Below are 12188 nucleotides of genomic sequence, written 5' to 3'. Positions count from 1 at the left end.
TTTGAGAATATTTTTTGCATGTAGGCTGACATACTTGCTGAGTAAAGGTACAGTGTTAAGCCTGTTATAGCCATCTGCCAATTACTGCAATTTTTGCTAAGGGATTGAGATAATGTAGGACAATAATACTTGAAATGTTGAATTGTGTAATTAACTCCAAATTTACTACCAGTATATCTTTTAAAATTTATATTACTAAGGAATAGCCTAAATATTGGATGAATTTCCCCCAAATCCTAAGGGTACAATTACCCCTGTGTATCCATGTAGGAAGATAACCAAAAGGATGGCAGTATGAGGTGAGAAAGACAAGGAGACTGGGTAATTCAGCTTTAATGTAACAATTTAGAGTAACCGTATTTATTTGGAATTTTTAGGTTTCCAACCCTGAAAGGTGACTTTCTTTATTAAAATACTCTTCCAAACCAAGAGAAAAGACATATCTTTTGAATTATGTACGGTGAACCCAATAAAAACTGCCACTGTGCTCTTAAGTTTTAAGAATTTTTTGTGCTATTGTATTTCTCTCAAAGTGAGAGCACTTTAACTAAGGTGAGAGGAGCATTTGTCTTTAGTCTGTCAGAGTAAAGTCATGTTAATGGATTTAATCTGGCTATCCTGAGACTCAGACCTTCAGAGAAAATGAAGGGCATATTTTTAAAATAGAGTACTTAAAATTAATCGTAATACTCTAATCACTTATGAGACAATGTTTGCATTACTTCCAGTACACTGACATACTCACACACAAACACACACACACAGGCATTTTTTTTCCAGCTCTTTTGTGATTTAAAATTTTTTTGAGTTCTGTTCTTTTTCTAGTATGTGTTCTAGCAAGTTCTTCCTGTATATAGGAAGACTGTTAATTTTTATATGTCTATTTTATAATCAGTAGTCTTATTTTACTCTCCTAAATTATAATAATTTTCAGTTTATCTTGAGTTTTAAAAGTATGTAATTGTTTCACCTGAAAATGATAGAAAAATTTTCATAATTATACATTTATTATTTATGATATGATTTAAGATATCTTGAGTTTTGCATTAGCTAGAACTTTTTAAGACATTAGGTAATAATGATGGACATTGTTATTTTCTCACTAATTTTAGTGTTATTATGTACTGTTGATACTTCTTTTAAGTTTCATCCTCTTCCTAGTTTAATAGGTATCTTTATGAAAAGGTTGTTTTTTCAGTTTTAGTAAATACCTTTTGACATCTATGGAGACTGTTTACATGTTATTTGACCTATTGCATTCCCAGCTTAAGTCTTTGCTCCTCATTATGTGTTATTATGTGAGTATGCTCTCAGATTTCTCATACTATTATTTTATTTAGGATTTTTAGATATAAAATCCTTTTAATCTTTGTTGTTTAATAACAAAGATGCTTTTTTTAAAACACAGATTTATCATTGAGCTTTTCTTTAGCAGTTTATGATAGGTTTTAACATACTGCTTTTTAACATAAGCTTTTAGAATAAAAGAAACTGCCCCTCCTAAGGAATCCTTATAATTTTATCAGAATTATTAACCAAAATTATTTGTGTTTTATGTAGCTACATGACTTATTTATGTATAGTAATGTGTTTGCATTTTTGTCTAAATTCCATGAAGATAGAAAAAGGGAAAGGTCTTTTAGCTTTCTTTATCTAACACTTGCAAATGTATTTAATTTGCTTATAGGTCTAAAAGACAAAAAAAAATCAACATGGAAATAAAAATAAGTGTTAGCATATTTATGAACTCTATATACTTATTCCACTGAAGAAGTGGACCTTTTGAAATAACTATACTTTGATTATTGAACAATCAAACGTCTGCAATCCCCTATTTTTCTATTTTATATTAGAAATTTTATTGGATTTATAAAGGTATGTATGTATTAATGACACAATGTTCCCACATTTAACCTTTGAATTATATAGTAAATGACATTCTGGCAAAATTTACAATATGTACGTTTTTTCATGAAATGAGGGGATTTAAATGTAGTAATATTTGCTATATTCTAACAATTTTAAAATTAGCTGCTACACTTTAACAAAATTTTAATTTATGTCCTTACTTTATATTCTTTACTCTGAATCAAGTATTAATGAACATTTTTGCTCTTCTTTAAATTAAACAATGTTGGTATTTAATTGTAATATAAGAGATCAATGTTCCTTGATTTATTTTTACTGGTTATATCATCCAGTGGCATATTGTTTAACTGCCTTCTTAACCATTTTGTCCTTTGGTTTTGATTCCTAATGTTTTGCTCCTTCATCAATGATCTTTCAGATCTCACATGTCAGCTTAAGATAAATTAAATGTAAGACAGTTTTATTAATTTAGGAATGGAAGTATTTTAGATTCACTTTCCCTTGTTCACGACATATGTAATTTTTTATACTGATAAATTGGTATTCTTTTAAATTTACTAATGAATAGAGAAAGCGTAGATAAAAATGGCATGGCGAAAAAGTATGACATTCATCTAATTGAAATCAAAGAAAATGAATGCAACATAAAAACATAAAGTTCTCTAACAGTTTCAAGATATTAAAAGTACAACATTTACAAATTGGTCATTTACACTGGGTTATACATTATTCGACTACCAGTTTGAACTCACATTTGGTAACCCCATGCTGAAAACCTCATATAACTGGTCAGTGGCCCGTGAGAGCTAAGTTATCATTTTAATAAATGTATAATATTCACAATGGAAGGAAATCTCCATGATCTGTCACCATCGTTTTTAGCCTGTGAATTTTGTGTTCATGTGAAGACTATAAAGTATATTTTTACCTGGATGATAAATTTAGTTACATAATAGTATAGGTACTGGGCAAAGGGAAAATATTAGGCTGTTTTTGCCCATAATTGCAAATACTTCTTAGTAATTGACTTCAATGATGAGGTCTTCCATTCTTGTTTAATAACCCAGGGTCACTAGTAGCTTTGTTAGCCATCTAACTCTCCCTTGATACTCTTAGAACTGGTCCTGAACTTAGCAATTTACATATGAGCCCTTTTTAAGTACTGAGTCTGTGCTGGGATTTGTATTGAGGACAGGCCCATTAGGAAGAAACTGACACTTTCAAAAATCCTAGGAACTCAGTGTTCTCATCATTCAGTGTAAAGTACGTTTACTTTGTGTACTGTGTACACAACTGAAATGTGTTGCTCATGCATTTTTAGTGTTAAAATATCCTTTAATAATAATTTTAGGGAGGAACAATTGTGATAATAGATACTTTTTCTTTTTATCACCCCTACTTATAATGTAAAGTTGAAAACTTCAAGTCTGTTTCCTAATTCTAAGAGTGATCTGTCACCAAGTGTCCTATTAACTACTAATGTTATATTGTAGTTTCTTGGGGGTTGTGGGAGAAGAAAAATCATGCATATGAGATTAGAGTTGGCAAATATTAAGAGTAATAATTATTCCCTATACATTTTTGTATTTCTAAAATTTCCTATCATGAACACATAAATGCTTTTAAAACCATGAAATAATGTTAAAATAACCATGAAACCAAAATATTTACCGAACAAAAATAAGCCTTTTAGTGTGATTCCATTTATAATGTTTTTTAAAATCCCTGTGATTCCTGAAGTACAAGTCTGGGGACCACTGACTTAAATATTCAAATTCAGGCTCTGCAGGAGGGAAGCAGTGAGTCTTCAATAATACAGTGCCCCGTGTGGGAGAGGGAGGGAAGGGCATCTCTGGGTCCTCTGAACCCTCACCGCCTATTCTGAAAATTAAGAATAATGAGCGTTGCTTATCTGAGAGGCAGGGGATAACTAGAGGTGTCTAAGGAGGTCCCACTGTGGGGTTTTATTCTGGCTTCCATCCTTAGCAAACTAAGAGGATTATGATCAGTTGATGAACCATGGTTTTGACCTGAGGGCTTGTCAATAGTCTGTATAAAATGAATTCTTGTGGAGAAGACTAACATCAGAAAACCGTCTGGAAAGAGCTATGAGCTCTTGTGAGAAAAACCATAGTGCAGACTATGTGGAGACAGCTGAAGGATTTAGAAAGATTGGGAGAAGACTTCAAAGGGAGAGGCCACCAGACAACTAGCAACCCGTGAAGTCTCTAACAGTCCCATGATACCAGGAACCATGTGTTTAAAATAATGTGGCATCCTGGTTGAAAGCACAGACTTTGAAGTTAGAATTAAGATTAGATCATGGCTTCACCACTCACTGTGAGGCTATGAAAATGCTCTGTAACCTCAATATGCCCCAGTATCTTGAGCTATATCATGAGTATGATACTATTGAACTCATAGGATTGTCAGCAAGTCACACATATTGTGATTTTAGGATTAAATTAGCAAATATATATAACCTGCTTAGCACACTGTCTGCTATATACTAAGCTCCCAATGAATGCTATTAATTATTGTTGTATTTATTTGTTAATTAAAAAGCCTTTTATTGACCCTTTCTAAGTATCAGGCACAGGGCTGGGTGCTAGGAGATTCAATAGTTAGCAAACAATCATGGACCTTGTCTGCCTGTAACTGATAGTCTTATGAGGGAGACAGACCTCGAGTAATAATAGAAATAATAGAATTACAAACTGCAGTAAGTGTAATGGGGGACAAGTACAGAGGACAATAACTCTGAGATGATATAGTGTGGAGGCTTGATCTAGTTTGGTGAGAGTCAGAGGAGACCTTGAGAAGAGACACGCAGGTGGTATATGAAGCTGATGAGTCAGTGGAGGGAAGGGTTTGGGAGGAGAACATGCCAGGTACACAGAACATCTTATGCAAAGGTTCTGAAATAAGAGGATGCAAGGTGTGTTTATGAAACTGAAACAAAGCCAAGGTTGCTAGAGAGAGATGGAGGAGGAGGCAGGGGCCAGAATATTCAAAATCTTTTAGGACGTAGTAAGGACTTGATATTATTTTAAGAGCATCAGGAAACCATTGAATAGGAAAATGTATTAAAAATACTTAAAAGTATTATTCTGCCTGCTGTTTAGAGACAAGATCAAAAGGGCCAAGAAGACTATTTAGGAGGCAAAAGTGTTTGTATAAAAATGGATGATACTTTGTGTAGGAGGGTGGCAGTGGGTAGTGAGGTGTCAAGGAGGATTCCTGGTTTCCTAGGTTGTACCATTAAATAGGGGCTATTTACTGAGACAAGGAATCCTGGCACAAGACAGACACTGAGTGCCTATTTGTTAACCAAGTGGTGTTGTCAATTAGGCAACTGGTTATCTTGATTTTGCTATATTTTGTTAACTCTAAGATGTGTATTTTCATATTTTAATGTCTCTAAAATTGAGCTATATCTTATTATCAATGGCATGCCATTGTTAAATTTCTAGTCTTTTATATTTTTCAGTGGTGTGTAAACTAATGGGGTCATCAACATCTATAATGTCTTAGATTCAACAAGATATGCTGCTTACTGTTATTGCTAATAATGGTAACAAAGAAGACCTCCATAATGTCAATTAGTAGCGCATGAGGACTGATTAACCCAAAACTTCTGATCTGTATCCAACAGGAACCACTGACCCTTAGAACATCCAAAATAGTGTAGGAGTGACCAGAAGGGGTGACTTCAGGATGACTTCAGGATGACTGTCGACTTTTCCACTCACCCATCCAGAAGACAAGCAAGATGAAGGAGGAGACAGGAAACTGCCCTCACTGTCTAAATAGGATAGAGGCTGTACCAGCATCTGTGAAATGGAGAGCGTGATAATAGCAGTGGTAGCACTTAAATAATGCTGACCACGGACTAGGCTTTCTCCTAAAGACTTTATTTAATCAACTCATGACAACGCTACAATGTGAACAGTTTTACTGTGATACTGAGCTGGAAAGAGGTTAGCTAACTTGCTGCAGGTCACACAGCTCATAAGTGGCAGATCCAGGTTCACAGCCAAGCTGTGGTCAGCTCCAGAGCCTCTGCTCTCAACCACTGCTGCCACCTCTAATGAAGATAATTAACTAACTACTTGGTGACCTGGGAGCAATAGAGATTTATGGAAATATTGTGTGGGCTTTTTGCCATAGACCAGACCGAGACACATACATCTAAGATCCTCAGAGTTTTACTACATATATGGTTTGGGAAAGAAGGGGCAAGAAAGAGCTTTTATTCTTTTGAGTTCTGAGAATCGTATTATTACATCTAAATGCAATGTGGCAATATTGACTTAGCAGCGTATTAAAAGGAAGGTGCTTCATAAATAACAGGTTATCAATATCAGCAAGAAAAATTAAATTCCTGTTTTTATCTTGGGATGACATATGTAATAAGACTAAAAGAAGAGGATGTGTTTTACAAGCCACATGTTTCCTAAAATGAAAAATGCTTACTTGTAATCAATTTTGATATTATGAACGGAGGTACAATTATTCCCAAATTGTTATGCCTTGTTTACATAAGCTCCAAGGCTCCATTTGTATTACCTGATGGCAAGTGGTGCCATTAGCAAGACTCTGAGCTAGAAACCTTCAATGCATATCTGATACTATAGCTATCACTATATCATGTTATTGTGGCAAGTTCAATATGCCGCATACTTCATGTGTTTCTACTTAGTCTTCAATCAGGGTAAGCCAGGAAAAGAAAGTGGCAGGTCTACATTCACCACTCACTGCCTAGATTTTAGTGTAGGCATTTTACTTTTCCCCAAATGCAAACATTTGCCCTTATGGAAAATAAAATGCTTTACTAAAACTAATAAGCATAGCCCTATTAAATAATGTTACTAACATCTTGTTTAAGCTAAAGGAATTAGAAACATATAAATCTTGAGGGGTAGAGAAACCTTAAGTGCAATTTGGTCCTTCACACTAAAAAGGCTGCTATTATTGTTAGGTTTTTCTACTTTACTTATTTTTTTCTTTATGATTTCAAAGAGAGAAGCTCTGGTCTATTTTGTTTCCTCATTTTGTGTGTGATGGAAAACTTCAGGATTGTATTTAATTTCACTCTATGATTTTTTGTAATGTAATGCCTCATCCTTAGCCTCCTTCACAACTGTAAGAGACCACTACTGCCTGAGCATCTCCTCTGCTCAGCCTCTTGCAGAAGTATGACCTCAGTGAAAAAGTAAAGCAGGGTTGACTCTTTACCACTGCTTTGTAATAGTTCTGGCTTCCTTTCTTCTGTTGACAGATGGTAAAGGATTTAGAATTATATAGGTAAGATATATCTAACATCTATTCCCATATCTGAGCACATATAAAGCTGTCAGCTTTTTTTAGTCAGAAGAGAATAATTTTGAACTTTTTCTCTTAAAAAGAGGCAGAAAACTTTCCTAAGATGTTTATAATTGAAAGATGCAATAACTTACTGTTTCCTGGCCCTCTCATGGTTTTTATTACTGTTGAAATAATACTGGATGAAAACTAAAACTAATACACTTATGTAGTACTTAAAGACATGGTGCTATAAAGGTTTATATATCTCATATCACTGAACCCTAACAATAACCCTATGAGTCAGTTTTATCACCAAGAGATAAATGATTTGTTTAATATTTCGTAGCCTGTTAATGGCGGTCCAAGAATTAGAACCCAGGTCTGTCTGTATCAATCAAGGTCCAATTAAAAAATAAAAGTATTGAATACAAGGTGATTTGAGTAGGAAAAGTTTAACATAAAGAATTATTAACTATGATGGCGATTAGGGTAACTAAGATTGGCTACTAAGGGTAAAAAAACACTAAAGAACTGAGAAGAGCAATATAAGGAGTGGCACTAACCCTAGGTCTGAGGCAGAGAACCCAAGGAAAGAACACATTTTAAAGAATGCCCCTTACCTTCTTCCTTCCCCTGGGATCCAACTCTTCTTGGAGAGGACACAGCTGTGACCCAGCGAATGGCAGAGACGTTTGCTGCGGTAGCATGCTAGTGGAGCTCCCAGGGAAGCCACTTTCTGGGGTTCTGGGGAAGCTGTCCATAGCAAGGTGCCTCAATGTGGAACCCATTCAAGGGAAAGTGGTGCATCACAGAACTTGCTAGCAAGCTCCCAGTGTGTGTGTTTGGGGAGCCCTATGGGGCGCTAGGCGACATGGCCTGGAAGGTGCCCTGCACCCAGAACCAGGAAGAGCCCCACTTTGTTCTCTAGTTTCCTACATTACCCGCTATGAAGGATGCTTAAAATTTTGCCATACCCAAGAATAAAGATGCAGATGTAGAGAATGGACACAGGTAGGGGTGGGGGGGAGGGGGTGAGGGGAAGCTGGGACGAAGTGAGAGAGTAGCACTGACATATATACACTACCAAATGTAACATAGGTAGCTAGTGGGACGCTGCTGCATAATGCAGGGAGATCAACTCGATGATAGGTGATGACTTAGAGGGCTGGGATAGGGAGGGTGGGAAGGAGTCGTGGGAGGGAGGGGCTATCGGGATAAATGTGTAGATGCAGCTGATACACTTTGTTGTACAGCAAAAACTGACACAACAGTGTAAAGCAATTATATTCCAATAAAGAGCTTAAAAAATTTGCCATATAGCAAGGGAGAAATGTTCTAGTCTCACAAATAGGACAATGAAGGGTGGATTTAGGATGAGGCAACAGATGGATACCTGGCACACTACCTACCAGCAAATCTTCTTTCTTCATCATTGAATCATTATGTTGTACTGCCTTATACTTACTGTTCCACAAAATATGATATTTAAAAAATAAAGGGGAAAAAAAGGAAGGTAGGTTTGTAAAAAAAAAAAAAAAAGGATTATAAATGAAGATTTACATCAGTATCTCTCTTCTTTGAAATGTTTCTAGGTAGAGTCACTTCGAATTAATTGTTCAGGAGCCTGCCTTATTAAATTTTAGGGCATTGGTTTATCAACCAAAAACTGAAAACACAAACTGGAGGCCCAAGGGCCATAACCAAAGATTTTTCACTCTACAATTCAAGTTATTTTTTAATCCTCGCTTTCTGATCTACCAGTTAATGCAGGTCATGTTCACTTGACAAACATTTGTTTTCAAATAAGAGCTTCTCCTCAGATAATCCAAATCCTAATTGCATCATTTACAGTCTATAAGATTTAGGCAAGTTATTTAATTTCTTTGGGCCTCAAATTCCTCATGTAAAATGAAGATAATAACAGTGTCTACCTTACAGATGTTATGAAAATTAAATGTGTTAATGTTCAAAAGCACTTGGGACCATTTCTTGCATATAGTAAGTGCTATATAAATATTTGTATGTATATTATTATATTTTCTTAAAGACCAGAGCCTAAGAACATTAATTCTTTCAGTAGTTCCATTTTATGGAACTCTACATTTACTCAACATTTTTTTTCAGATTATTCTGGTTTCATTGTTTAATGGTAATTAAAAATATTATTATAGTATAGTATGTATAATGTGAATGCTGTTAGTTGGTTATCTTACTTTTTTCTATAGCTGTTAACAAGACTGCTTTAAACAGATAGTGTTTGAAGATTCTACTAGCAAGCCCTTACTCTAAATTTTTTTCTAGGAATTATCTGAACAGTAAGATTTTTGATAAATTATTTTTGGCTAAAGAAAACTATGTTGTCAGCACAACCATTAGCATTCAAATTATTCAGTAGTTTTTAATTTACATCCCTTAAAAGAAACACATTAGAATTTTCTGTAAAAATGTCTAAAATTAAAAACAAATTAATGTTTTTGTTTGTTTGTTTGTTTTTTACAGATGACCTTGCAAAGTACTCTGATATCATCAAGAAGTCCAATGCAATTGAAATGTTATTTACACTCTACCCTCCTCAAGGTGCCCATGTGTCTAATAATATGAGGCTTAGGTCAACTTGGCTGAGACCCATAGTAAACGGGGAAGAAGGATACAAGTATATAGGTAAGATGCTGAACCTTATTGTTTCCTTTTGTAATAAGGCAGAATGACCTTGTACTTTATACAACTCTTATCCATCACTTAGATGATATGGGATGATAGGCCCTGTAGAATATTCCCTTTTGTTCTTAAGTATTATGCTTGCAATTTAAAAAGTGGCTGATTTATACTTTGGTGACTACATTAGAATAGCGGAAACACTGTGTTTATCCATTCACCTGATGATGGATATTTGGGTTGTTTTTTAAAAAGTGATACTGCAAGTAAAGCTACTATGAACACTCATGTACAGAACTGTGTATAGACATAAGTTTGCCTTTCTCTTGACTAAACTGTTTTCCAAAGAAGTTAAACCATTTTATATTCCCAATCAGTAGATATATGAGAGTTTCATTTGTTTCACAGTTATATCAATACTGTGTAATCAGTTTTTCTAATTTTAGCCATTCTAAGACATACGTATTGGTATTCCATGGTGGTTTTAATTTGCATTTCTCTAGTAGACAATGATATACAGCATATTTTCATGTATTTATCATTTGTGTATCTTCTTTGGTGAAGTGTCTGTTCAAATTTTTTGGTCATTTTTATATTTTTTACTGTTGTTGTTATTGAGTGTTGAGAGTCCTTTAGATATTCTGAATATAAAGTCTTTACCATATATATGCTTCACAAATATTCTCTCCCAGCCTGTGGCTTGTCTTTTCTTTCTCTTAATAATATCTTCTGAAGAGCAGAATATTTTAATTTTGATGAAGTCCAGTTTACCACTGTATTCTTTTATGACTCGTGCTTTTACTGTCATATCCAAGAAATATTGGTTAGGCCTCTGGTCACAACATTTTCTTCTAGAAATTTTATAGTTTTAAGTTTTATATTTCAGTGTATAATTTGTTTTGAGTTATATTTTGTACATGACTAAAGGTATAGGTTGAAGTTATTTCTCTTTTCTAACCTATTGATATCAAAATATGCAGCACTATTTGTTGAAAAGACTATGCTTCTATGAATAAACTTTGTGTTTTGGAAAACCAAACAGATCAAAGAAAATATATAGATGGCCAATAAGCACATGAAATGATGACCAATATTATTAGTCATTAGGAAAACACAGATAAAAGCCATAATGTCGTATCACTACTCATCTATTAGAATGACTAAAATAAAATTTAAAAACCTGACAATACCAAATCTGGCAAGAATGTAGAATAACTGGAACATTCATATCTTGCTGGTGGAAATGCTAAATTGTACAACCAATATCTAAGGATTTTGATACTTTCTTATAAATCAATATGCTCTAACCATAGAACCTAGCCATCCTACTCCTAGGTATTTACCCAAGAGGAATGAAAGTATTTGTTTACATGATGAATGTATGTAGCCACTTAATCATAAGTGGCAAGAGCTGAGACAACACAAATGTTCTTCAACTGTGAATAGGTTATCAAAATTTGTTAACATTCGTACAATGAAATACTATCCAAAAATGAAAAGGAACGAGCTATTGATACAATAACATGGATGAATTTCAAATGCATCATGTTAAGTGAAAGAAGCCAAAGGCGATATATTGATTCCATTTAAATGACACTTTGGAAGAAGAAAAACTAATAGGACAGTCAGTCCTGTGATTGTCAGGGGTTCATGCTGGTGGGAGGATTTGACTACAGAGAGGTCGCGTGAGGGAGTTCTTAGGGTGATGAAACTGCTCTGCATAGCAAAAACAAACTGTATGCCCAAAAGAATGACTTTTACTGAAAGTAAAAATTTTAAAATAAACACAAAATAAAAAGAGAGAAGAATTTGCATGGCAAACAAATCTGAAAATGATGTGCACTGCTATTAGTTATTAGGGAGATGTAAATTAAACACAGTAGGATACCATTACACACCTACCATAAGGGCTAAATTAAAAAGACTGAACATACCAAATGCAGCAAATGAAACACTAATATTCTGCCAGGGTAAGTGTAAAATTTTAAAAACACTATGCAAAATGGTTCAACACTTTCTTAAAAAGGTAAAGATACACTTATTCTATGACTCAGCCATACCACTCCTAGATATTTGTCTAAGAGAAAAGAAGGTATATGTGCATACAGGGACATGTACATCAATGTTCATAGATCCGTTTTTGGTTAAAGAGCCAAACTAAGAACAACTCAAATGCCCATCTACAGGTGAAAGGATAAACAAACTGTGATATACCCATGCAGAACACTACTCATCCATGTAAAATAACAAACTATTGATAGTATATGATACATGTCACAAACAACATGGCTGAATCTCTAAAGATTTATGCTGAAAAAGGTCAGACAAACAAAAAAAGAGTACAAGAGTATGATTCT

At 34.4% G+C, this 12188-nt stretch overlaps 1 protein-coding gene across 1 annotated transcript in view; it reads left to right on the top strand.

Annotated features, from left to right (window-relative positions):
* The window catches only part of IQCM (IQ motif containing M), a 324469-nt gene that overhangs the window by 253457 nt on the left and 58824 nt on the right, over positions 1 to 12188 (top strand). The window contains exon 11 of the mRNA XM_057726958.1: positions 9676 to 9837. Coding sequence (XP_057582941.1) covers positions 9676 to 9837 — 162 coding nt within the window. The remainder of the gene's footprint in view (positions 1 to 9675; positions 9838 to 12188) is intronic.

Source organism: Hippopotamus amphibius, chromosome 3 (genome assembly GCF_030028045.1).
Source record: "Hippopotamus amphibius kiboko isolate mHipAmp2 chromosome 3, mHipAmp2.hap2, whole genome shotgun sequence".
Lineage (NCBI taxonomy): Eukaryota > Metazoa > Chordata > Mammalia > Artiodactyla > Hippopotamidae > Hippopotamus > Hippopotamus amphibius.
The sequence above is the reverse complement of the archived record's forward strand: the minus strand, read 5'-3'. Positions and strand labels throughout refer to the sequence as shown.